Source organism: Neltuma alba, unplaced genomic scaffold (genome assembly GCF_004799145.2).
Source record: "Neltuma alba isolate B1F8T4 unplaced genomic scaffold, ASM479914v2 tig00011498_pilon, whole genome shotgun sequence".
Classification (NCBI taxonomy): domain Eukaryota; kingdom Viridiplantae; phylum Streptophyta; class Magnoliopsida; order Fabales; family Fabaceae; genus Neltuma; species Neltuma alba.
The window spans coordinates 15,808-42,876 of record NW_021636166.1 but is presented as its reverse complement, the minus strand read 5'-3'; the positions used below and the strand labels follow the sequence as shown (position 1 = coordinate 42,876).

General features: G+C 32.1%; 4 protein-coding genes, 2 long non-coding RNA genes and 1 pseudogene across 8 annotated transcripts; 4 read left to right on the top strand and 3 right to left on the bottom strand.

Annotated features, from left to right (window-relative positions):
- The first annotated feature begins 11,513 nt into the window (after positions 1–11,513).
- LOC114714307 (disease resistance-like protein DSC1) lies at positions 11,514–14,828 on the top strand. The gene is made up of 4 exons (XM_028899033.1): positions 11,514–12,440; positions 13,890–14,189; positions 14,594–14,795; positions 14,824–14,828. Exons 1-4 carry the CDS (start codon positions 11,514–11,516, stop codon positions 14,826–14,828), a joined length of 1,434 nt encoding a protein of 477 aa, XP_028754866.1.
- LOC114714300 (uncharacterized) lies at positions 14,789–15,885 on the top strand. Of its 2 annotated transcripts, XM_028899029.1 has the most exons (3): positions 14,789–15,568; positions 15,611–15,681; positions 15,841–15,885. In XM_028899029.1, exons 1-3 carry the CDS (start codon positions 14,882–14,884, stop codon positions 15,851–15,853), a joined length of 771 nt encoding a protein of 256 aa, XP_028754862.1. In that variant the 5' UTR covers positions 14,789–14,881; the 3' UTR covers positions 15,854–15,885. The 2 variants fall into 2 exon arrangements, with proteins under 2 accessions (XP_028754862.1, XP_028754861.1); XM_028899028.1 differs by having other exon boundaries at positions 14,789–15,681.
- A 1,857-nt stretch (positions 15,886–17,742) lies between these two features.
- On the bottom strand, positions 17,743–18,867 carry LOC114714301 (uncharacterized). Of its 2 annotated transcripts, XR_003737433.1 has the most exons (3): positions 18,826–18,867; positions 18,454–18,553; positions 17,743–18,102 (listed from the first exon to the last, which is right to left on the bottom strand). It is a non-coding gene; the product is annotated as an uncharacterized LOC114714301 (long non-coding RNA). The 2 variants fall into 2 exon arrangements; XR_003737432.1 differs by lacking the exon at positions 18,826–18,867 and having other exon boundaries at positions 18,454–18,774.
- Positions 18,868–19,040: 173 nt separating this feature from the next.
- LOC114714303 (uncharacterized) lies at positions 19,041–19,634 on the bottom strand. Its single transcript, XR_003737434.1, has 3 exons — positions 19,604–19,634; positions 19,211–19,313; positions 19,041–19,134 (listed from the first exon to the last, which is right to left on the bottom strand). It is a non-coding gene; the product is annotated as an uncharacterized LOC114714303 (long non-coding RNA).
- A 715-nt stretch (positions 19,635–20,349) lies between these two features.
- On the bottom strand, positions 20,350–22,427 carry LOC114714306 (putative uncharacterized protein DDB_G0270496; annotated as a pseudogene).
- A 1,342-nt stretch (positions 22,428–23,769) lies between these two features.
- On the top strand, positions 23,770–25,102 carry LOC114714305 (TMV resistance protein N-like). The gene is made up of 4 exons (XM_028899031.1): positions 23,770–24,025; positions 24,106–24,624; positions 24,707–24,950; positions 25,070–25,102. The coding sequence occupies exons 1-4, from the start codon at positions 23,901–23,903 to the stop codon at positions 25,100–25,102; spliced, it is 921 nt and encodes a 306-aa protein (XP_028754864.1). The 5' UTR covers positions 23,770–23,900.
- A 46-nt stretch (positions 25,103–25,148) lies between these two features.
- On the top strand, positions 25,149–25,987 carry LOC114714304 (disease resistance-like protein DSC1). The gene is made up of 2 exons (XM_028899030.1): positions 25,149–25,783; positions 25,895–25,987. Exons 1-2 carry the CDS (start codon positions 25,193–25,195, stop codon positions 25,985–25,987), a joined length of 684 nt encoding a protein of 227 aa, XP_028754863.1. The 5' UTR covers positions 25,149–25,192.
- Positions 25,988–27,069: the final 1,082 nt, after the last annotated feature.

Sequence of the window (27,069 nt, the reverse complement as noted above, 5' to 3'; positions counted from 1 at the left end):
GGCAAAACTAAATCAAACTCTTCATGGTGACATTTTTAATGTGTTGAGATTGAGATTTGATGGAATTGATGACACGAAAAAAGTTTATTTCTTGATCTTGCAATTTTTATGAACGAAGCATGGTTGATTTCTCTAGATTGTACAAGACACATATATAGTTCTTTTGCGTATATTGAGATAAGTGTACTTAAAGAGAGATCCCTCGTTTCAGTGCATGAAAATGGTTATATTGATACGCATGCTCTTCTAGTGGACATGTGGCTTGAAATTTCTAGGCAACAATTAACATCTAATTCTAAAAGGCCCATTCGACTAGGGAGGGATGAGGATATTTATCATTTTCTTGACAATGACAAGGTAATACTTTTTTTTTTATTTTTATTACATTCTTTATTCTCTTAATATTCCAAAAAAAAAAAGAATCTAATTATCAAAAGGTCTCAATAATAAATGATCAGCATAAACCAGTTGTCATTTCCTACATTGAAACTTGTCATACATGCTTCCTCAGTTGTCAATAAATTTTAGGATAATTAAATCTGTTTTTTGGATCTAATTACAATTCCCCCTTTATAAAATTATCCATAGAGGTTGACATTTTTTTATGTTAATTGATAATTGATGTAGTAAAAAAGTTATTGTGTGTATACTTATACACTGCATGTTTATGATAAATGAATAATTGCCCTAATAGTTATTAAATATTTGAGCCTTATTGTCTCCCTTATACGATTCGATTAACTATTTCTTAGCTGTTCTGCAGTTTGATAGTCATTGTTTAGGTAATGATAATTGTGTTTACTTTGATATGATATTACTAGGGGGCTGAAGTAATTCAGTGCATGTCTTTGGACGCAAACAAGATAGAAATGATTACATTGAGGGCTAGTAATATTCAAAAGATGCACGGTTTAATGTTCCTTAAAGTTTACAAGTCAGATTGGAAAAAGCCTTCAAAGTTGAATGTTTATGGAGATTTGGATTATCTTTCAAAAGAACTAAGATTTCTTAGTTGGGAGAATATCCACTACCATATGTGCCATTACCTTTTTGTGCCGAGAATCTGATGACACTTAAAATGCGTAATGGTAATATTAGACAGCTTTGGAATGGAAATCAGGTACGTATCATTCGATTTTTCATATATCATAATTTTTTAATTGGGGTGATTCTATGATCTGGCATCAAATATTGGCCCAGTAATTCGCAATTCAAATGTTTGCTTTACCACCTTAAAATTGATGGTTAAATAATACTTATACTATTTGCCGGAATACAATTCATCTTCTAGTTTTCATGAGAGAAATTCTTCATTAACATGAATAGTTTTTGCAGCATTTTCCAAGTCTAAAGCAAATCGATCTGTCAAATTCAAAGAATCTCACTGCGCTCCCGGATTTGTCTTATGCCCCTTAGATTGAACTTATCTTTCTTTATGGTTGTGTAAATTTGGCTCAAATTCATTCATCAAGTGCCCCGGGAAAGGATGTCATATTAAGCATAGAAGATAATAGGCGAGTGCAGATAAACATTGGGGGCAGTAGCAGTATTAAGGGGACAAGTTCAGGGCTAGTGACTGTGCACAATTACTTGAATCTTTATGATTTTTCATTCAATAAAGTGACAACGAAGGTGTTCGTATGTGGCAAGATCATATCTGGGGTTAGATTTAAGGATGTGGTAATTCCATTGGTAGAGAGAGCAGAATTAAGAATGGGAACGCAAAGTTTGGCGTCTTTACTTCCATTTGTGAGGAAACTTGAATGGTCAGAGAGTCCAGTTGAGTTTGGGAATGATTTCCAGAGGCATTTTAGCCATGTTCCTGATTATACTTCCTACTGGGGCCCTTGCTTTGCCCTTAGGATGAGGTTGAGGGGAGATAGAGAAGAAAGGGGTCTGGTGAGGCCATTAAGAAGAGAAATGATTATTAATAATGAGGAGTGGACGCCATTAACGGAACTTGAAGTTGAAGAAGATGAGTTAGTGAGAGAAGAAGAAAGGGACAGTAAGAATACTGCATTATCAATGGAAGATCATGAAGAAGAAGAGGAGGATGAGTTAACGGAAGAAAAGAGTGCAATGTTAATAACAAGACTTCCCAAAAGTATGGTCATTTTCGACGCATCTGACATTGAACGAGACTGATATTATTGGGAATGCAGGTTGCAGCATTCCTCAAGTTTCAATCCTAAAATCACTTTCATCACTCTCTAATGATTATCATTGCAGAAGGATTCAGCCTCACTTAGATGTAAAGCTCTCTTTCCACACCCTACCAATATCCGCTTTACGCGATGATCATTCTTTCCATGTCTTGTATAACTACTCGGAGATGACACCACATTCCACAACCTATCGATATCCTCTGTTCTTTGGTTCAAATGTCATTTTACTAATTTCAGGTCAGAAATTGATTCTGATTTTGACTTTATTGTTGAACATGAAGAGCAGTGGTGGTGATCACTTTACTTGTTATTATTTAGATCAGTCTCATTTTTTTATCCTATACTAACATTTTGTTCTATGAAATATTAATTTTTCTTTTTCTCTTTATATGTAAGATTAAAGCATTAAAAATACACTCTATAAACTTAAGGGAATAAAATTAAATTTGAAATAAACTTAAAGGATTCAGCTCAAAAGAAATAAACTTAAAGGAGCAAATATATACTCAAGTTAAAAACAAGGAAAAAATAATCACTAGCTGTTTATTTATGCATATTAAATGACATTTATCTAAGTTACTAGATCATCTCACATCATAGAATTGCTATTCAGCATGCAGGCAATGGATAACTGTGCCTCAACTGGATATAGATTGCTTATGGAAATATATGCTGTCCACGAGATGATAAATACAAATCCTCCTGGAATTAGAGGGAAAAACTAACAAATCCTCCTATAAACTACCTATCCTCACCACCACACTAAATTGTTGACTTCTAAGGAGAGAAAAAAATCCTCAATAAACAATATAGCGTTGGTTAAATGATTACAAATGCATTAAGATAAGTTTCTGCACAGAACCTGATGTCATTATCTGTTTTCCAAGCGTATGGTTATCTTTGTGACTTTAATCCGAACAAATCTCCAAAAAGTTTAGGGACCATAGGTGGAAGATCCGTGGACTCAGGAGCCAGAAAATTGACAATATTTTCACGAACATTATACCTTCAATAGCATATTGCACAAAATAAACAGCATATCAGTCCAAAATACATTACAAATTAAACAAAGGAGGATGTTCTGACTAGTCTAATATTCCAACAACATCAGAAGCAAAAATATGAACATAATATATAAAGAATACTTGTTCAGTCAAAAACGAGACGATTATTGGCATGCAGCTTGATCATTCTACGTACTAGGATCCTCATGTACGTAGCAACTTGGTGGCTTATATGTCCTGTGAGGGGACATGTTAAGAATAAAATAGCCTACCCATCACACAACAAAATCCTCAGTGATTAAAAGCCTGTAATTTGCCTTTAGGTCTCTCTGTCTGTCCAATTTCATGTGAACTCAATGCTTAAACAAGACAATACACTTTATAAGTGGGGTTCTATGCACATAATAAGTTAAACTAAATTATTAAAATGTACATACAAGTGCCAACGGTAAGACTATACTCCCACCTTATCCATATTATAATAAATTTAATTATATACTAAACCTTTTTAAGATGTATGAAAACGTTAAAAACAAGCTATAATAAGGAAATGACATGTGAGGGAGTACATTACAACAGTGGGAATGCTATGTGTTTGATTATATATCAATTTTTATACTGTTAGAACAGATTCTATTGTTATGACGAAAATAATTACAAATGAAATTCAAACAAGAACATATCTTTAAGGCGTGTTTAGAAAGTCTGAGAATCAAGTAAAAAAATTATTTTATGTTTTATTAAATAAATTTTTCTCGCATATTTATCTTATATAGTATAAAATACTTTTAAAAAAAATCCAAACATACTTTTAAGTTGTTCTCTAATTTTAAGGAAGCAATTAAAGGCATTCAAACATTATAGACTATATTACTATTATGGGCCACGACCTTAGTAATGGCCTAAAATCGACTTGGGCTGTGTATTACATCCAAAAAAAAGACCAAAGAAAGAAAGAAAAATCTAAACAAGCAAATGTTTTTTATGATACACGGATATTTAGAGTGCAGTTTTACCCAAAATTATGACACGGAGATAAGTGGGGCCGCCAAAGTGTAATTTTGCCAAAAAAGAAGAGGCAGTGGATAAAGGCTAAAGCAGCACGGCAATGCACAGCAAAGGACGACTTGACTTTTTGACTTCAATGGCACACGTGATACAGGAAATGGGAAGGAGGGTGCGGACTGCGGAGTTTCAAAAAGTAAAATCCATTTTCATCAAAAAGCTTTTTTTTTCTTCACCTGAATCAAAAAGCTTTTCCATGCTTATGTGTTCGCGCCACTTGCTTTTTTATTTCCTCAATTCTTTTTATGCTTAAATATTTTTCATCTTTCTATTTACCACCGGAAAAGCCCATCCTTTTCTATACTTAAATTGGGTTGATTATACTACTTTCTAATACAAGAACTAATTTAATTTTTAATTTAATTTTAAATATAAGATTTTAATTTACTTTGTTTATTATATTTATCTATTTTTTAAGGTAATCTTTATAATAATTGTTCCAAAGCAAAGGGATGGTGCGGTACAAATATACAATGACCCGACCCAGCAATTCACGTAACTCACGTGTGACGACTTGACTAGGCTTGTTGAGCCCAAAAGCGGAAATGATGGAGGGGGCAAGAGGTAGGGCGTACCAAGAAGTGATGCCTCAAAAAGTTAAAATAGCCAATTTATTCCTTTAATCCAAAAACATGTATTAGACGTTAAGTTACATAAAATTATTCTTAGATACCATTTATCAATTAAATTTTTAATAAAAAATTTATCCAATTTTTTTATTTTTAATCTTCAGTGAAATATAAAACATATATATATGAATTGCCTTCTCAATATTACGTTTTATATACCTCGTAATCAATGGCCTATTAAAGCCATAGCCCCGTTTGACCAATAAAAAACAGGCCATAGCCCCAGGTACACGTCTGCCCCTTTTAATTTTTTAAAAAAAAATCATTTTATAGATGGCTATATTCATTTTAATTTGTTGTCTATACAGTTTTTTTTCTTTTCTTTATTGAATCAACTTTGCTCCAGTAAAGTAAAGCAATAAGGCTAGCGATGAACAAAGCAAAGTTAGTGAATTTAATAAGGGAAGAAAAATATATAAATCACAATTTAAAAATTGAAAAAAAACATGGATATATGTAAAATCATTTTCCTTGTTTTTGGGGCTGATCTTATCTTTTGATATCTTGATTGGGTGCCAAGATTTGTTGGCCACGCATGGACATGAAATAGTTAAACAAAATGATGATGAGAGACACAACTCGAACACGTAACTATATCTGGATTCTAGTAAATTTATCAAAATGAAAAAAGGTTAAGATAATTTTTAATCGTTTATATGAATTTTAATTTTAGTTTTTCAAATTTTAAATCTTGAGTTTTAGTTTTTTAAGTGATAAAATGATCTGATTTTTTATTAAATTATAAGAACTAATATTTGAAATAAGAAAAACTTGAGGACTTTATTTTAAAGTTAAAAGATCAAAGTAAAAATAAAAATAAATTTAAAGAACAAAAATTGTATTAAAAAAAAGGAAAATTGAAAGGAACATGTAGGCAGAAACTATTTGTAAAGCCGTTCAAGTCGTACGATGTGGTGTAACATACAAAATATATATGTACTTAAAAGGAATTGTAGAAAAAATTATTAAATTAAATTAAATAATATTTTATTATTATTAAATAAATAAAAAGTTAAAGAAACAGCTTTCGCTAGAAAGCTGAATCATTTGCCTTGAGGAGGAATTTTGGGGAAAGCATTAAATGAGGAACGAAGAAAATGGAAGGAGAAGTAGTTGGGAGTTGGGAGTGGCAGAATAAAAGAGTGGGGAGACGGAAGAGAATGAGAGACGGAAGAGAGAGAGGGAGCGGAAGAAGAGAAGGAGAAAGTGAGAAGAGCTGCAGTACGTGACTTGAAGGTTAGAAAAAGTTTTAAAGATGATTTAGGTACATAAAATTATTTTTTATCAAATTTTTTTATAAATATTTTTATATATTTATAGTTTTATATTATTAGTTTCATTATAATATTTAGAGAAAATTTTATGGTTTGAGTATGAAGTAAATAGTAAGTTTTAATAATATATAATTGTAGAAATTTATTTAAAGATACATTATTAAAGAATTTTAATCGGTTTATATTGTTTAATGATTGTTTTGAGAATCTTAAATTAAAATTTTAGTTGAAAAATTTGTTATTCAGTGACATATAGAATGTTTTTACCGATTAAATTTAAGTTAAATAATTTATTTGGGTTATGTAGTATATTATTGAGATTTTAATCAGTTTGAATATTAAATAAGTTAAGGATCTATTTTTGAAATAATTTCTGAAAGTTTAAAGAATTGTAAATTGAGAATTTTATAAAAAGAAAAAAATTATTTATACTTCAAAAGAGTTGTTTAGCTGAGAAAATTTTTTAAATGAGAATATAATAAATAATTAAGATTTTAGTATGAAATATTTAGATTTTGAGTAATAAGTATATATTTATTTAAGTTGTTAAATTTAAATATTTTTATATAAAAATTTTATTGTCAAAATAATATTGTATCTATTATAAATAGCAAAATTTAGGAGAGTTAAAATATTTTTGTAATTTTAATTTAGAAGGTAGTCTTAGAATTTTAGAGTAATTTTAAGAATAGTTTTGAGTTTTATATTAATAAATATTTATGTAATTTTTTAAACTCTTGAGAATTTTGAAATAATCATTATGTAAATATTTGCAAGTTAAAGAGTACTAGGTAACTTTGAAAATTCTTTTATGTACGTGTGAATGATGTATGATTGTATTATATATGTTGCTTGATTTTGTTAGGATTTATTGCTATTAATTATGATCAATATTTAAATATATTGATATCTATAGAATTATCATGAGTTGCTGTTAAATAGTACAGAAATTTTATTGCTATCTTATTTTTAATAATATACTTAAGAACATATTTATGATGTAACATTATCTGTATCTGACATATGCATTGTTGGGCTAAGAATAAAAAGGGAGTTGTATGGATATAAATTACCACGTGGTATACCATCACTCAGTACATAGTGGATGGCACTTGTCAAGCCTCTTCTTCCATGTTTTCCTTTGGCCGGGAATTCATTAGAGTTGTGAGACATGTGACATCTCCTTATTTTATTCGCAAAGGAGAGAAGCCATAGTCTAAACTTGATCTCTTTATCTTTAGCCGGACATATCTCCAGTATCAGTGAGCTTAGAATAATTCAGTAAAATGGATTAGTTCCTATAGGACTATGTGTTAGCTTATGGCTCTAGTCAGCGGTGTAAAGGGGGACTGTGATATAAGGGAGGCTGCATATTGCATTATTTTTTAATATATTAGAAAAATGATGTTGGTATATTGTTGAATCAAAAATGAAATTGAGTTGAATGTATAAATCCGTGATTTTCATACATAAATATACACACACACATATAAACAGATTTGTTTATCATATACAGTTTGCTTGTATAAGTTAGAATTTCAGTAGTTATTGAGACGTTTGATCTCATCCCTTATATTAACATTTTTCAGGTGAGGGACCTAGTAGAAATTAAGGGAAGACACCGATAGAGTAAGCCGTGAAGGCTAATGTACTCTTCGAGCACCTACTATGTTATATTTTTAATTACCATGGCTATGACTTTAATGGTTTATTTTGTTGTGTTTGAAAAATATTTTGAAATAATGACCTGTATAGTGTATTAGAAATATGGATGGATTTTTAAATATATTTTATCACGTATATGGATATAATTACGTGAGGTGTTACACGAAACAGTGATGCAACGCGGCAACACCACCGACACACGAGTTTCCCAGGAGTTGGAATGACAATCTCTGAAACCCAGAGACAAATACGCGTTAGCGAGACATTTGGTGATCGCTGAATCTGAAGAGCTTGCTTAATTTCAAGAGAAAACAAGTCTGCAAGTTCTGAAGCTGCCATTTTTTAGGCCTTGGTTTGTGAGAGCTCTTTCTTACGTTTCCCTCCACATCCATCCAGGTTCGTTTCTTCTCTTTTACTTCCTTTATCCCATGGATCCATCACTCCATCTACTGTTTTGCAAGCTTTTTTCCTGGAATTTTCATAGAAAAATTCTGCATTAGATTTGCTGTTTTCTTCTTCTTGTGCCAGCTATTGATTATATTCAATGTCCTCCATAGCTACCTTACGGTCATAGATCTAATAAAACTTCAACATTTTGGAATTTTTTTAATACTTCTGAGAAACAAAATCCCAAAAACTTCTAAGATATGGGTGGACTTGATCTATTGACCAAAGTCTTAGTTTATTTTATTCTCTTTTTTTTAATGAAGGAAACGGTTGATTTATTTCTCATACTACTTCTACTTCTTAATATAAGATTAAGATTAAAAAATTACTAAATTATTTATATTTATCATTTATCTTCTAATTAATTTGTTTTACTAAGTAATCTTCTCAATTTCTCAGATTTGTCAGCTAGTTTTTATAATTAAGTATTATAAAAGCAAAGCGCTTGTTCTTTCTTTCATCTTAGTGCTTGTTTGGATCAGCGATTGAGGCTCTAAAAACTACTAAATTTTTTGATAAACCCATTTGAAAAGTTGGAGGGTGTTTGGCAAAGCTTATAAGTCATCTGACTTGGATCCAAAAAATTGGATTGAAACGGACTTTTACATAAGCTTATATTTGTAGCTTATGGGAGTCAAATCGGGCTTACCGTTGGAATTGAATATGTAAGTGGGCTCCATCGGAAGGCATGCGGTCTCATGAGTGGTTGACTGTTCTTCAGAATTAGGCCCACCATCCAATTCTGACCTGTCCTCTTCGTTCATTCCCCTCTATCAACTAATTGTTATTTGAGTACCATTGGGGTAACGTTGTTCTTTTTCTTCTTTTTTTTAATTTGATTTTTTGAATTAATTAAAAATTTAGAATTAAGCAGTAAATTGAAATATAAATTGTTTAAATATAATAATCCAAAGAGTTCAGGTTATGAAAAATAGTAGTAAGAATTTACTCTTCTTCGATATGAATAAAATTTTTTCATTTTTATATTTTATTTGTTGAAAATTAATATACTTTAAATTATGAAAAATGTATGATATTCGTATTCTATAATACGTATAATTCTTATAAGTTGGTTTGTAAATTTTATTTAACAAAAGTGTATTTTTAAAAAATTGCCTTTTTGAGGTATCTCACATATAAAAATTTCTCTTGGTAAAAAAAAAATCTATTTTAAAAAAAATTACTTGGTTGATGCGAAATATCCAACACCAAATGGATGTCTAGGTCCAATACCAAATTAATTTTAATTCATTATATTATGTAAAATCATTTTTTAATCACTTTCATTACTTATTAAAACTCATACCTATTTTGGTAATTTTATAAACAAACTTACTTTCACTCAATCATAATCTAAATACTCCTCCGGTCCTTATTATAAGACCCCATTTGACTTTTTATTTGGTCCTAATTATAAGACCCAAATCCATTTTGTCTCTTATATTTATGTATTTTTTTCCAAGATAATCCTTCTAATAATGATAGTTTTAGCCAATATACTTAATTAGTAAGAATATTTTAGGAATGACAACACTTATTTATTATAAATAACCAACTTAAATTACTTCCTTAATCTCCTCAAATAAGTTAATCTTATAATTAGGACCAATAACTTTTTACCAATCTCATTTTTGCAAACTAATTTTTCTGAACTCCAATCTAAACATAATTCAGCTTATCTAGTTTAGCTTTTACCCAACTTTACTTTTTCTATAAGCCAAATTGATAATAAGCTACTTTTTCAATCACTAATCCAAATGGACCCTTAGTCACTCCCCATTTCGTTGTTATGCGTAAATAAGGCATCGATCTAAACCAACAGGGCTTATTCTCTTTTTTTCATAATCCACTTGCTTTTAGCACTATTTTCCCTAGTATCTGTGTTAATACTAGAAAACTTCATAATACTGAATTATTAATTATTCATTAAATTTGTTTGAAGAATTTGATTGAAGAGGAGGATGTCTGCAAATTAAGCTCGAAACTGACATGTTTTAGACCTTGTGAGCAAATTAAGCTGACATCCGCCAGGTTAACACTATCCATTAATTCTTTTCTTTTTCTCTTCCACTTGCTTCATCCCATTAAAATGTACTGTTTTGCAAGCATTTCCTGAAAATTTTCAGGGTTTTCTTCTCACAGGACACATGTTCTGCAAAAAAATTTAATTTCTTCTTTCCTCTAGGGTTGATAATCTCGTCCCTGGCTACGTTGCTTGCTGAAGGATGAAGCTAGAAACGGCTATCACAACCATTGCTCCAGTGTTCCAAAAAGTTTTATTGATCGTATTGGGAGTATTAATTTCCAAAGCTATCAAACTCATCTCTCATTGGCGTAATGGTAACCAACCTGCTGCTATTGATGCTAGGTAGCTAGCTTCTTCTAAATAACCTCACACTATTTTCTTGTTTGATTTGCTCCTACATATAACGCAATATCTGTTCACTGTTTGTTTCTTTCTGTAGTTCTGAAGATGATGTTGTTTTGACTCATAGGGATTCTCCTCCAGCTACCAAGTATGATGTGTTTCTTAGCTTTAGAGGAGAAGACACTCGTCACAATTTTGGAAGTTATCTTTACAAAGGACTTCAAAATGCAAGCATTCACACTTTTATGGATCACAAACTCTGCAAAGGAGAATTGATCTCACCAGTTCTTCTAAGAACAATAGAGGAATCAAAAATATCTGTGATTGTTTTCTCTGAGAATTATGCTTCTTCAACTTGGTGTCTGGATGAGCTTGTTCACATATTAGAATGCAAGCGTAAATTTGGAAGGGTTGTGATACCTGTTTTCTATAACGTAGATCCTTCAAGCATACGTAAACAAAATGGGAATTTTGGAAAAGGATTTGATATACTGAAGCAAAGATTTAAAGACAACCAACAAAAATTGCAAAAGTGGAGAAATGCTATAATCCAATCTACAAGTCTATCTGGATGGGATTCCAATGTTATCAGGTAGCTTCTTAAATTCTCCATTTGTTGTTGGTTTTGGGGATTTATTCAATGAATCTCTAGGATTCAAACAAATTATTGTGGTTTTTTTATTCTTTTCATTTTCTTTCTATTAAATGTTCCTTTTCTTTTGATTGACATTTATGCTAGACCTGAATTCAAACTTGTTGAAGAGATTGTCAAGGACATTTTGAGCAAATTGAATCGCAAGTCATCCATTCATGTGGAAGGATTAGTTGGAATCGATCATCGAATTCGGAGAGTTGAAGAGCTAATAAGTGAAGCTCGCATTGTGGGAATATGGGGTATGGGTGGTATAGGCAAGACCACTCTCGCTAGAGCCGTATTTGACAAGTTGAAAGCACACTTTGAAGCTTTCTGCTTCATTAAAAATGTCAGACAAAAGCTAGCAGAAAGAAATGGATTGGATGAATTGCAAGAAAAATGCCTTAAAGAATTGTTAAAAGATGATGATATTAACGCTTACGATTTAAGATCTGATTTTGTGAGAAAAAGGCTTCAGTGTAAGAAAATTCTTCTAATACTTGATGATGTGGACAATTCTATAGCAATTGAAGATTTAAAGAAAGCATGCGATTGGTTTGGGGAAGGAAGTAGAGTTATTATCACATCAAGAGATAGGCATGTGCTTGAGGATGATTCTGTCTCTGCAAGTGCAACATATCATGTTCTGAAATTGGATCCCCATCATGCCCTTCATCTCTTTAGTTTGAATGCTTTCAACCAAAATGAGCCATTGAAATGCTATTTGGAGTTATCGAAGTGGGTAGTGGATTATTGTCAAGGAAATCCATTAGCTCTAAAAGTACTGGGTCGCTTTCTTCATGGCAGAGGCAAAGAAGAGTGGGAAAGTGCTTTGGCGAAACTAAATCAAACTCCTCACAATGACATTTTTAATGTGCTAAAATTGAGTTTTGATGGACTTGATGACATACAGAAGAATGCATTTCTTGATCTTGCATTTTTGTTGAACGCAGGATGGAGGATTTCTCAGGACTATGCAAGACACTTATATGGTTCTATTGCAAATATTGAGATAAATATACTTGAAGAGAGATCCCTCATCTCAGTGGATGATGGTATTGAGATGCATGCTCTACTAATCGATATGGGTCTTGAAATTTCTAAACAACAATTAAAATCTAATCCTGACAATCCCATTCGGCTGTGGAGGCATGAGGATATTTATCGTTATTTTTCCAACAATGACAAGGTAATAATTTATGTTTTTAGATTTTATTATATTATTTGTTCCCTTAATGGTTCATTTCGTTGTCATTTATTTTTCTAAAAGTTATTTGTTTATTCATCAAAATTTTCAGTTAGTCTCAATGTTTGCCAAATCAGACTTTTTTTCCCCAATAAAAGAAGTCCTTTGTTTGACTAAAATTGGCTGCGGTCATGGTCTTTCCTAAAGTTTTGAGATAGAATATGACTAGCATGATATAAGGCGCTTTTTTAAAAAAAATTTAGATAATGAGATCTTCAATAAATTATAAAATTATCCACAAAGGTTGACCTTTTTTCATATTAATTGATATCTGATGTAGTATAAAAGTGAATGTGTGTATTCTCACACACTGCACATGCATATTCTCACCCTCACGCGTTTTCTTATAAAAATTTAATATTGCAAAAAAGTACTTATCATGAAATCTGAACAGAAAAATAAATTTTTAGAAATTTTATAGATGCCGGGGTTTTTATATACACTAGTTTTTCTTTAATACGAAGGGTTAATATAACTTTGGTCCCTTAAATTTACATGACTTTTGTTTTTAATCTCTTTAGTTTCATACCATGAGTTGAACAAAATGGTTTAGGTTTTTATTAAATTATAAGAATCAATATCTTTTTTGGTAAAGAATAATCAATATTTTATATGAAAATAAACTTGAGAAACCAAAATCTATAGTTTAAAACTTGAGAGATCAAAAATTAGATTAACCTTTCTATGAAATGAAATGTAAGTCTGCCCGTATCATTGTCCCCCCCATCCTGCGTGTGTATCTGTTTTGTCCGATTTATTTTGCAAGATGAAATGAATTGTTTGAATAAAGTGCACAAAAGCATATTCATTTAGAAATTCCTTAAAAAAATATTTAATTGTTCTATTTATTATTTGATTACCTTTTACATATTACTGATTTTTTCCCACAATTTGATCAGTAGGCGGCTGAGCAATTCAATGCTCATCATTAGACATGAAGAAGATAAACAGGATTGCAATAACAATTAGTAATGTTTAAAAGAATTATAATTTAAAATTAGCTAGGACTTTCGTGATGTCTTATTTTAAAAGACAAAATTAGTGTACAAAGAATTTTCATTAAGTGCTACATGCATACGCATGTGTGAGCATAACTTACTGTTATTTGAAGTACAACGGGAAAATAAAAAACAAATAATTTTTTGCTTTTATGATTATATTCTAAATATCTGCACATGCATACAGGTATATGCATCAGTGTGTCTGCTTATTTATGATTGTTGAGAAATTCATATATTACGGGAAAAACATGAATTGTAAGGAATTTTCAATAAAATGGATATAGCGGTGTTAATTTGGATAAAAGTTGATATATTTAATTGTTTTATGGTATTTATGGTCTTTTGTTAGGTAATGATAATTGTGTTTCCCTCGATTTAATATTATTACCAGGGGATTGAGGCAATTCGATGCATGTCATTGGATGCAAGCCAAATAGAAAGCATGACATTGAGGGCTAGTCATTTTCAAAGGATGCGTTATTTAATGTTCCTTAATGTTTACAAGTCTGATCAGAGAAATCCTTCAAAGTTGAATATTTGTGAAGAGTTGGATTATCTTTCAAAAGAATTAAGGTTTCTTAGTTGGCAAGAATATCCACTGCCATCTGTGCCATTACAATTTTGTGCTAAGAATCTCATTGAACTTAACATGCCTCGTAGTAATATCCAACAGCTTTGGGATGGAAATCAGGTATGTACGCATTGTTTTTTCAATGTATGTCATAATGTTTTTGTTGGTGTATGTGATTCTAAGACGTGGCATCAAACATTGACTAAAATAATTCACAATGTAAATGTTTAATTGTTTTTGTGTTGAGAATCTTATTGAACTTAATTTGCCAAAGAGTAATATCTATCAGCTTTGGGATGAAGATCAGGCACGTATAGTTTCTCATATGTCATAATTGTTTGTTCTTGTGATTCTAAGAAACATTGACTAAAATAATTCAAAATGAAAATGTTTACTCTATTACTATCTTTCAATTGATGGTTGAGTAGTAATTGTACAATTTGGGCATGAGAAAAATTCTTGATTAAATTGTACGCATGTGGAGTTATCTAATTTATTTAACACTACTACTTTGTTTTTTTCAGCAATTTCCAAATCTAAAGAAAATATATCTATGGAATTCAAAAAATCTCATGGCACTCCCAGATTTGTCTCAAGCCCCGAAGATTGAGTGGATGAGTCTTGGTGGTTGTGTGAATTTAGATCAAATCCATTCTTCAACTGTCCTGGAAAAGGATGTCAATTTATTTATAAAAGATTGTGGGCCAATACAGATAAATATTGGGGGCAGTGTGAAAAGGAGAAGTTCATCAAGGTTAGTGATTGTGTACAATTATTTGGATGTTTCCAATTTGACATTCAATAAAGTGACAATGAAGGTGTTGGTATGTGGCAAAATGATGTGTGGTGTTGGATTTAAGCATGTGAGAATGCCACTGGGAGAGACGGCAGAATTCATGAGAGTGGGAATACAAAGTTTGGCGACTTTACTTCCATTTGTGAGGGTAGTTGAATGGTTAGAGAGTCCAATTGAGTTTGGGCATGATTTCAAGCAACATCATACCTATCATGTTTGTCGTGCATACACTGGTCTTTCAAGCTGGAATGACTTCAGGCTTTCTGTAAAGGTGAGGGGTGATGGAGAAGAGAGGGGTGTGGAAGATGATGAAGAAGAGGATGAGGATGATACAAAAATGATTAGTGAGAGTGAAAGAGAAATAAGTAGTAAAGGTAATCAAGTAGCAGAGACAACATTATTATTAAAGGAAGATGAACAAGAAGGGGCCGATGAGGATTATAGTAAGATGGACAATGCATTATTAACAACACTACTTATTCCTAACAGCATCCCTCGCTGGTCATTGTTGGTTCGACTGACATTAAAAGAGAGTGATATTATTATTGGGAATAATAATACAGGTTGTAGCATCATCCCTCAAGCTTCAATAATCCTCAAATCACTCAATGAAGATTGCAGAAGGAGGATTCAGCCTCTCTTGGCAGTACAACTCTCTTCCCCAGTATCCCCTTTACCTCGTCATTCTTTCACAGTCCGTTATAACTACTTGGAGAGTACGCCACACGATCCTTCTTTTCTTTATTTCAGCAGTACATACTGGTCAAGTAATTATTTTGATAGTCATGGCTTAGTTGTTCACTTTTTGAAGGACCACTGATGATATTAATTATCATTTAAATTTTTCAGGTCATAAAATTATTATTTGAATCAGCCTCAGTTATTTTCTTATTACATATTAATATTATGTTTTTATGAAATACCAATTTTTCTGTTTTTTTAATATGTAATTCATGTACAGAGGCCTCCTCACAACTTTAGAACATAAAAATTGTTAATCTTATCTTGGCTTCACAATAACTACACCTGTTGTGTGTGTTACTCTTCATGTGATTTGAGTATAATAACTAGCATGACAAACAATTTCCTTACTAAGCAATTTTATTATAAGAAAGTAGAATGATTACTTTTGAATTAACTCAACTTGTAAATGTTAAAATGTTATAATATTTAAAATTGTAAACTATGTTAAAATAAAATATATTTGTTTGATCGGCCGCCAGTCAATCATTCCAAGTTGATCAACGTGGTTAATTGGCACTGTGGTCATTTACACTTTCTTTCAAAAAAAAAAATCTATTTATACTTGGTTTTCTCACTTGAGATCTAGTGGTAATTTTCCCTTCCCATTATGTGACATCAAAGATATATATATATTTTGAAGTGTGATTTTTCGAGCGCTTCCTCACAACTTTAGAAAATACTCTAGAAATTATTAATGTTATTGTTTCTTTTCAATAATTAATAATTATTCGATCGTTCGTTACTTTATGCGCGTGTACATTGCATAACTTATTTATAAATAGGTGGAGAAATAATTTTTTATTGCGAAGCAATTTCCTTGGGATTATTCACTATTTACCATAAATAGAGTATCCTCTAACTTGTACTTCAAAAATATGTACAGTCTACTTGCATAAAATAGATTTTACTAAATTAAATTATAATAGAACGTATTACCATAACTCATATTTTATTACAATAAATTGTTCATTTCATGAAACGTCATTATTTTTTTCACAGCAAAAACCACGTCTTTATTCATTAACTTTGTTTGGTTAAATGATAATGGGAGAGTGAAAAATTTAATAAGTTTGATTTTTTGTGAAAATGAAGTAAGGTTAAAAGATTTTAATTAATTTTTCTTATCTCTTACTTTTATAACTTCTCTCGGTTAATGGAGGCACAATAATACCTATCATTTTTCGACAACGACAAAGTAATATTTTCTTTAAAAAAATTATTCTATATTTTATGCTCTTAATTTTTGGTTATTTGTTAAAATTTTCAGTTATATGTTAACTTGAAGTGCCTCAGTTTTATTTGTTTGCATGTTGAAATTTTTTTTCGATAGACTCAACTTTAAAAAAAAATCCTTTCTTTAAATATGACTAAAATTGCTTGGGGCATGTATTTATGTTAGGTATGATTTATTAATCAGCTTTGAAATAGTTATTTTGGAAATGTGGTGCAAGTAGCACTAAGACTAGCAGTTAATTAACAAAAGTTCCTGTTCACATTGATTTTACTTACACGGTTGATCAATCTTTCCAAGTTCATGACACGGGTAATAACACCAGTCTTTTCACTAAATTATTGAATTTATCCTAGTTGCATATAGATTTAACCAAAAAAAGTATAACATATATGCTTAGTCCTTTAAATCTGCGTCAAATTTTAGTTTAATCTTAAATTTAAGATGTTAAAATTAAGAAACTAAAAATACACTTTAAAAACCCTAAAAATTAAAATGAAATTTGATGTAAACTTAAAGTAACAAGCATGTAAAAAGGGGGAGATAATCACTTGCTATTAATGTATGCATCTTAAATAAGATTTATCTAAGTCACTGCATCATTCCACATAATGGAATTGCTATTCAGTATGAATGTAATGGATAACTACACCTCAGTTGGATAGATTGCTTATGGAAATATATGCTGTCCACGAAAGATAAGTACATTAAGAATAGAGAAGATTTGAAACTAAAACCTTCTATAAACTACCAATCCTCACCACTACACTAAATTGTTGCCTTTCGAAGAGAAAAATAAAATTCCTCAATAAATAATATAATATTGGTTAAATGAGTACAAATATAATATGACAAGTTACTGCACAACACTTGATGTCATTATCTGTTTTCCAAGTGTATGATTATGCTATCCCAACAGATGATCTCTGTGACTTTAATCCAAACAAATCTTCAAAAAGTTTAGGAACCATAGGTGGAAGATTCATGGACTCAGGAGCCATGAAGTTTACAATATTTTCATGAACATTATACCCTCAATGCCACATCGCACAATATAAATCGCAAATTAGTCAAAAATCTCTTTTTCAGTTCTGGAGAATTTAGCAGTATGTATGTATATACACGTGACAAAAAGTAATGGTACAAAACAAGGAAATGCCATCTTCATCAACTAACCTTATCTTGCGACCTTTTTGAGGCCCGACGATCAACAATTTTCCTTTTCTTTGGTTGCATCTTCTTCAAGGCATAAAGTGCTTTCTCTGTATGATTCACAATAGCAGAAAATAAGAAAGTGGCTTCTGCTTGCATGGTATAAGGTTAACACTATGATTTCTAGGAAAGCAGCTCATGCTAATTCTAGGCTCAAAAAATTTGATCAAAACTTTTAGATAGGGGGGAAAAAATCACTACTAATTCTACAATCTTTCTAGGAAACCTTTCATGCTAAATATCAAGAATCATTCGGTCATAATTGCCAAAATACATTATAAGTTAAACAAAAGAGGATGTCTTGACTAGTCTAATATTCCAATGACATAATCAGAAGTAAGAATATGAATACAATATATAAATAATGCCTGTTCAACCAAAACAACACAATTATTGCTTACCGGATGATGTAGGATCAACTGTCTCGAAAAACTCTTTTAGTAATTGCTGATAAAATTCAAAGTCATCTAGAAGTTCGAGATCACCATCAATATGAGTTTCCTAAACAAATTTGAATTCATAATTGTCATGCTGGAAATAAATATTGATCTACGTTGCTAAGCACAAGCAAACATAATAGATAAAAAGGATATTAAAATAATAATTGATAACAAAATGCCAAGCATTAAGAGTATGAAGACTTAAAATCCATGATTGAAACACTTGAATGGCTTCCTTTAAAAATATCACATAGTACATTTGTCTGCATGATTCAACATGGAGAAAAACACAAAGGTTCTGTTTTAACTCAATTAGCAATGAATTTGACTAACCTCTTCCGAAGACAATGCCAGTGACGGTGCATGCAGAAATGAGAGAAAAATTTGGTGGTTATTAGACATATTCTTGATGTCAGTATACAGAAATTGAAAGGCACTCAAAAATTAGAAAAGAGCCAAAAAAGCATGAATGGGTTTAACTTTGACTCTGAGAAAACTGTAAAATGAATCTTGTTTTAAAAACAAAAAAAGACAACACTAACTTACATTTCCAAATATACTAACAGTAGATGTTCTCAGCCTCATTTGCTTGATCATTCTACTGGGATCCCTCATATAAGTAGCAACTTGGTGGCTTATATCCTATGATGGACATGTTAAAAGTAAAACAGCCTGCCTATCACACAACAGAATCCTCAGTGAAGTTATAAAGCCAGACCTAATTAAAAGCCAATAATTTGCCTTTAAAGGCAGCAGCACCAGTTGTCACTTGCAGCATCCTCTGCCGTTTGTTGATCGACCTATCTCTGAAAGGTGCCAATCTACAAAATGCAATTATGAATAACATCAATTAGGTCATAGTGTCTATCTAATCAATTTTATGCACATGCATATAAATATAAGATATCTAAAATGTCAAAAGGCACAGTTGGAACTCAAAATCTTAAGTTGTTAGGTGAAGACCAATAATAGGCTTTATTAATATAAGTGCAAAAACTGGAAAAAGAAAAAGGTCACATTATTTTCTTCTGAAATTTAATTTGAAGTAGATCACTCCATCAATCCAAAAGGTCTAGATAGTAGTGAAGATCCATGATTTAGGGGTGCTTACAAGTTGAGTTAGTTTTGTGTGCCATGTCCCCCCCCGGGGGTTTTCTGGGGGGCGGGTGCTTAGCACAACAAAAAGTAAAAAAAAGAAAAAAAAATGCACACCAAATACATAACAAGGTAAGTTTCAAATATTACTGCCGCAGGTAGGGTTCAAGTGAAAAAACTTAGAAGCCTGAATGATGATGTGTTGTGAGGAAATGAACATCTAGCAAAATAAGAGTACACTAAGAAGATGATGATGAAAAATACCTCTTATGCATTTGAGAAATCTATGACCACTCTTCATCAAAATTGTCATCCAAATTCTTAAAAATGTCTAAATGTTCTGGTGATCTTTCTGAACCTTTTAGAAGATAAAACAAACTCATGTTAGTTCAGAACACCATTCAAGCATATATGCGACAGAATAGAAGTTATAGCACATCCCAAAAGAATAAAAATAAAAATCCTTTCAACAACATGCACATACAAGAGACAAGGCATCTATTTCCATTAGTGCAAAATATTGCCCTTTCGCTTTATTGACCAACAGAGAAGGATATGTTAATGTTGCAGTTAAATTACGAGGGAAAACAAAGGACAACAAAAAAGAAATCAATGACCATATGAGACTTGGGCAATAGATGGATTCCGGGCAAGCAGGGCCTAATATAAGGAGAAAATTATCAGTGCATAAGAAAATTAGAGAAGTAAAGACATAATATTATAGATAAATACAGTTTCTGTTGGCATGAAATGTAAGGGAACAGTTCTACATTTTCTTCTATATCTAGACCCCTTGTAGTTCCAATATAGAATCTAACGTCTCCTTGGAGGAGGTCATAAGATCTGAATATGCTACACTAACACCCTTATCAGAACCATACAATGAAGACCTGACTGGCTCCTGCAAAAAGTTCATCTCTTTGGCACAAAATTCTTTTGTGATAAATAAAAAGTCATAGTAATCTTTCAAGTGCAATAGGAAAATACTTGGGGTAACCTATTTGAACTTGAGTATGGCTTCTGAAGTAAGACTCTAAGCTCAAGGATCTTGTACTAGAGTGCCTTCAAGAAAAACAAACATAATATGATTACAAACTAAGCAAAGGAGGGAAAACGTCCATTGAACTATATACAAATTATGGTAACAACTATAACTGAAAGCACTTAGAAAAGAAATAATAATAAAAAATTCCATGTTACTATAATAAGGAAGAAATGGGTCGTTCAAAATAACAATTTAAAAAAAGGAAATGGATCCAGAAAAAGATTAAGTAGTTGGAAAATAATTAATCATTACTCAATAAAATAATTTATATCAATTTAAAAATCAAATATATGTACGTGTGTCAAGGTATGAGTTAGTTAACGTTATACCTTCTGGTTTTTCACAGCTTGACCTTTAAGGAGATCTTCATCTTTATGACGCTTCAAACTCTTTTAAGGTATCTCTAAAGGTAGAAAAAGAATTTTACATGCATAAGAATTTATACACTCTTAAAGATAAAAAACAGGAACAACAAAAAGAACCATCATGACCAGAGTCTAATATAGAGATTACTATTGCTTAGAAGGAATACTAATGCATCATTAGGTTACCCCCTAACAAAAATTTCTCACATGCAAAATCATCAATGTGGTTTGCTCTGTCTCACAATCGTAAATATGGGGAAAAAACACTTTTTGCCAAAAAGATACATTTTCAAATAACACCATAAAAACACCAAAGGAAGTGAGTTAAAGTTGGAGCATTGGAGTTCAGGAAAAAGGAGTAAAGGGATCGCTTACACATAATAATTGGAAGCCAGTTCCAAAGAATTTGTAGGGAAAGAGAAAAACAGGCACATTCTTTGGAAGAAAGAAGAAAATAGTGCTGCCAACATAGAAGAAATTTATGTTACTGTGCCACGTGCTATGGCACACTCTACAAATGTAGCTACCAGCCATGTCATAGACATGCATATATTGTTAAATCCAAAACAACCTTCATTTTCTTTTTGAAATGGCAATTCTTCACAAGGTCCAGCTGATTTCTGTGTGTGTAGTTTTTTTCTCTAGTTTTTTGGGTGTTACATGGCAATAGCAGTAGCTAGTTAGTTGTAACAGAAGAGTTATCACTCTATTAGTCTGTTAAACCAGAGCAAGCATGAGAGAATCAATATAAGTATTCCACATGTACTCGTTCTAAGGTGGGGAATAAGAAATTACTACATTCTATCTCTACTTTTTTCTCTTCGATACCATTGATGCAGGTAGAACAAGGAAAGTAATAGAGAAACTATATTTGAATTCCAAGACACCTCATGCATGCACTATTATCCTCTACGGATACTAATAACCTTCTCTAACTAACTAACAATTCTCTTAACTAACTCTAATTTTAATAATTACCATGTAACAAGGGGTGTAATATAAGATTAAAGTTTAAAGTTTAAACAAACAACAAAAGACCATCAAGACTAGTAAACAATACAGCACATAAAAATAACAACTGCAAAGAAAAGTCTCCCACATATTAACTTCATTGAGAAACTTCAAATCTAGCAATATAAGTCATGTCACATCCATAAAGATGGAAATCTTACTGCTCTTGCTTATAGAGTTCCCTATACTCTTTCTCAAGCTGTTCCATCTCATCATTATTCCATTTATCTTCCTCTACTGTATCATCTTCTTCATCATAGGTTCCCTCCTCGTCATCTTCATCCTCCCCCTCATCATCATCATAATCCTCTGCATCAGACTCTACCTACATCAAAATATAATCCTCAATCACCCAAAAAGAAATCATAAATATTACATTGGAAGATGATGAAACTCCCAGCAAATACTTGCCTGTTCATTCTCAATATCACTGTAGTCATCCCAATCAATGTCATTGTTTTGCGATTCTCTAGATCTCTTGCCAGATAAACCCATCTTAAACCTAAATGGAAAAAATCTGACATCAACCAAACACATACATTAAAGAAAAAACTAGTAATTCAACCATGTCCTCGTTATAGAGACACTCACAAGTCCCAAAATTACACCAAGTACTAAATAATGCCCTTTCCAAAATTGTTATAGCTTTTTCACAAGTCCACAAAAAGGACAAAGCAATAACTAAAACTATTAAAGCCTTTCATGCTGGGTTCCTATCCTAACAACAAGTTTGCAATGGTATTTTACTTCAATACAGTCGTTCCAATTACAGCAAAATTGTAAGAACAATTTTTTTCCATAAACATAATCAATATATAGTTTCCCTATACTTGCTTCCGGGCTTATTCTCAAGTAGTAGCGGTTAACTCCATAAAAGAGCTTACATATGAATATTATACCTACTAGTATGGATACAAACCTATTTGAAAGACCGAAAGAAAGCTGGGGAGTTAGCTTAAGAAGTGAGGCTATGGGTGACTGCCCCATGACAAAGAAGCAATTTCCCGGCCAGTAGTAGAGAGAGGGAGGCATCGTGCGTGACTGTGTGAGTGAGTGAGTATGAAGTCCTTAGGCAGAGGGGAAGCGAGGATGAGAGATCAATAAGTGACTGGTAGAGGACGAGAGTTGAGAGCGAGAGGCATCGTCGCCACCTAAGGGCCTGTTTGATTTGAGGGGAGGATAGGGAAGGGAGGGGAGGTGGGGGATGGAAGGGGAGGGAAGGTTTTATCCTCACCTTATTTGGTTTGATTAAAAAGAAAGGGAGAAGAGGATATTTAATGATCCCTTGTTTGGTTCAAGGAGGGGAAGGGAGGGATAGTAATAATCAATTTACCATTTTACCCTTACATATTAGTTTATATTTTTTATTGATATATTATATAAATTAATTTACATCTTAATTTAAATTATATAATTTAATGAAAATTCAGTCTTATCATGTTAATATGTGCATTAAAAAATTGGTACAGTAATTTTTTATCCTAATTAATATAATAATATATTTAAAATAATCAAATTAACAAATTTTATATGCTCTAAGAAAAATGAAATTTTATTCTCTTTAGGCTATCCTTTTTTTCAGCTTTAAAATATATTTAATAAATAATATATTTATTAAAAAAACAATTAATTTTATAATATTATAATTTTTTATTTAAATAATTTTTTATAATATATTTTTTAATTATAATAATTCTGAAGATACTATAACATTAGGTTAGCAATGCCTGAGATATCGTATTATATAGACAAATGTATTGTGCACTTGCTAACTATTTTTGTCTTATCTTTTTATCATCACGTGAATTAAGAAACAAACCATACCCCCTGCTGGGAAGGTAAAGCCAAAGAGCAAGTATTAGTTTGAGGTTGAAGCAAGAAATTACAGTCACATGGATGCAACCATTGCTTTAATGCTCATAGAAGCTGTATTGATTTTGCTGGCTATAGTAATTTATAAAGCTGTCAGATTAATCTCTCCACTTCATACTATCCGTCCTATTTCTATTCATGAGAGGTAACATCTTCTATAGCAATTCCTCTTTGTTCCGTTTGCTGATAGCCCAATATTAATTTATGATTTCTTTCCATCTGTAGTTCTAAAGATGATGTTGATTCGATTCCCATGGTTTGCTCTCCTTCTAATATCATTGTTGCTCCTCCTACAACCAATTATGACGTCTTTCTTAGCTTTAGAGGGAAAGACACTCATGACAGTTTCTCAAGTTATCTCTATGAAGCACTTTGCGATGCAAACCTTCAAACTTTTATGGATCACAAGCTCCACAAAGGAGACCATATCTCACCCGTTCTTTTGAAAACAATAGAGGAATCAGAGATATCTTTGATTATTTTCTCCAAAGATTATGCATCTTCAACATGTTGTATGGACGAGCTTGTTCATATTATGAGCTGTAGGGATAAATACCAAAGAGTTGTCATCCCTATTTTCTATGACATAGATCCATCAAATGTTCGCAAACAAAATGGAAGTTTTGGAGATGGATTTGCTAAGATTAAGCAGAGATTTAGCCACAACCAAGAAAAAGTGCAAAATTGGACAAATGCTTTGATCCAATCAACAAATCTCTCTGGGTGGGATTCAAAGAATATCAGGTAGTTTCTACTCATTCTGCACTTATACCTTCTTTCTTTGGGCATTAAAGATGATTGTTCTTTTAATTTATGTATGTGCTAGGCCTGAATCCAAACTTATTAAGAAGATTGTCAAAGATATTTTGAGCAAATTGAATGGCAAGTCGTCCTTTCATTTTGAAGGATTAGTTGGGATTGATCATCATATTCAGAAGATTGAAGAGCTATTGGGTAAAGCTCGCATTGTGGGAATATGGGGTATGGGTGGTATAGGTAAGAGTACTCTTGCTAGAGTTGTATTCCACGTGTTGAAAGCACAGTTTGAAGCTTTCTCCTTTGTGGAAGATGTAAGGGAACAACTAGCAATAATTGGGTTTGACAGGTTACAAAAAGAATGTCTCAAAGAATTAATAAAAGATAAGGACATTAATGTCTTTGATATAGAATCCTCTTTTGTGAGAAGTAGGCTTCAACGCAGAAAAGTTCTTCTGATACTTGATGATGTGGACAATTCACTACCGGCTGAAGATTTAACTAAATGTATCGTTGGTTTGGAGAAGGAAGTTGAATTATTATCACATCAAGGGACATGCAAGTACTTCATAATGCTTTTGCATTTTCAACATACTCTATTTCAAGATTAAATTTACATGATGCCTTTCATCTCTTTAGTTTGAAAGCATTCAAGCAAAATGAGCCACCTAAAAGTTATATGGAATTATCAGAATCAGTAGTGGATTATTGTCAAGGAAATCCATTGGCCCTTGTAATGTTGGGTTCTTTTCTTCAAGGTAGAGGAAAAGAGGAGTGGGAAAGTTTTTTGGAAAAAACAAAAGAAGCACCACCCAAGTACATTATTGATGTTCTGAAATTGAGTTTTGATAGACTTGATGAGCGCCAAAAGAATATGTTTCTTGACATAGCATTTTTCATCAAGGAAAGAGTTGAAGTTTCTTTGACCCTAATAAGACAATTATATGGCTCTTCTGTAGATATTGACATAAATGTTCTTAAAGAGAGAGCCCTCACTTCATTGGATCATAACGGCTATATTGAGATGCATGATCTTGTGAGGGACATGGGTGTTGAAATTGCTAGAGAACAGTCATTCTCCAATCCTAAAGGCCCTGTTCGACTGCAAAGTTATAAGGACATTTATGATTTTTTCATTAGTAACAAGGTACTAATTTAATCTATCTATTCTTTTTTTGTAATCTCATTTTCCATGATATTTTGGTAAATTTTTATGTTATAATAGTTGTTCTTTTTTTCCCCTTAACGTGCTTACTAGGTGACTGAGTCAATCCAATGCTTGTCATTGGACACGAGCAAGATAAAAAGGATTCCATTGACAGCTAATGACCTTCAAAGATGCATAATTTAATATTTCTAAAAATTTATTGGTCTGATTGGAGAGAGCCTTCGAAGTTGATTATTGGTAAGGATATGAGTTATCTTCCAGATGAAATAATTCAGGGTTGTTAGTTGGAAGAATATCCTTTACCATCTGTGCCGTTAAGCTTCTATGAGGGGAATCCTGCTGAGCTTCAAATTCCTAATGGTCATATCAGGCAACTTGGGAAAGGCCATCAAGTATGTATCATTTTCTTTATCTAATTCTAAAGACCTCTTTGAACTTTTGTTTTAGATATCTCAGCCATCAAACATTGACCAAATGAACGGTTGATATTTGAGTGCACCCCCTCAATTTGGAGAAATTACTTGTTAGCTGTGAGAATTTCAGCATATTGCCCTCGTTAGCCCTAAGATTGCGCAACCCCTATACATATACATATCCGGACCCAAGTTTACCAATCAGCAATTTTTCCAGCTTTATAGACCTTTTTTTTTCCTTTCCTTAAATCCAGTGCTCTTCTGAATGCATTGACTTATTTCCTTTAAAGTCTCCTGTTTTTAATTGTCATGAGTGAAATTCATGGTTAAATTGTGTAATTATCTAACGTAACATATTGCTTATTTTTTCAGCATTTTCCAAATTTAAAGAAGATCGACATAAGCTGCTCAAAATATCTCACGGTACTCTCAGATCTGTCTAAGACCCCGAATCTTGAATGCTTAAAAGCTGATGGCTGTGTAAGTTTGGATCAAATCCATTCTTCAAACTGCCCTAGTCAAGCTTACCGATTTATGTCTTGAGATATGATGGGCCAGAGCGAATAAACATTGGTGGTACTGTTAAAGGGAGAAAGAAGTTGATCAGGGTTAGTGAATGTGCGTGATTATTTGGATCTTCACAAGTTGTTGTTCAATAAAGTGACACAATGAAGATGTTTGTGTCAGGAGGGATCATCTCTGGCGTTTGATTTGAACGAGTGTCAGAAAGTGGCGTGGTGGTACCATTAAGAAGAGAAGTGGGTAATGATATTGAGGAGAGGATGAGATTTGAAGTTGAAGACGACGAGTTAATGGCACAAGCGGAGTGTTGTACAGGTAACACTAATGCTA

Excerpts from the sequence above, each read along its gene's own strand:
- LOC114714307 (XM_028899033.1), top strand. The coding sequence starts at position 11,514 with ATGGGTGGTATAGGCAAGACCACTCTCGCTAGAGCCGTATTTGACAAG. Across the intron at positions 12,441-13,889 it reads ATTTTTCCAACAATGACAAG|GGGATTGAGGCAATTCGATG; the intron begins GTAATAATTTAT and ends TATTATTACCAG. Across the intron at positions 14,190-14,593 it reads AGCTTTGGGATGGAAATCAG|CAATTTCCAAATCTAAAGAA; the intron begins GTATGTACGCAT and ends TGTTTTTTTCAG.
- LOC114714300 (XM_028899028.1), top strand. The coding sequence starts at position 14,882 with ATGAAGGTGTTGGTATGTGGCAAAATGATGTGTGGTGTTGGATTTAAG.
- LOC114714305 (XM_028899031.1), top strand. The coding sequence starts at position 23,901 with ATGGATGCAACCATTGCTTTAATGCTCATAGAAGCTGTATTGATTTTG. Across the intron at positions 24,026-24,105 it reads CCTATTTCTATTCATGAGAG|TTCTAAAGATGATGTTGATT; the intron begins GTAACATCTTCT and ends TTCCATCTGTAG. Across the intron at positions 24,951-25,069 it reads CTTTCTCCTTTGTGGAAGAT|GCTTCAACGCAGAAAAGTTC; the intron begins GTAAGGGAACAA and ends TGTGAGAAGTAG.
- LOC114714304 (XM_028899030.1), top strand. The coding sequence starts at position 25,193 with ATGCAAGTACTTCATAATGCTTTTGCATTTTCAACATACTCTATTTCA. Across the intron at positions 25,784-25,894 it reads ATTTTTTCATTAGTAACAAG|GTGACTGAGTCAATCCAATG; the intron begins GTACTAATTTAA and ends CGTGCTTACTAG.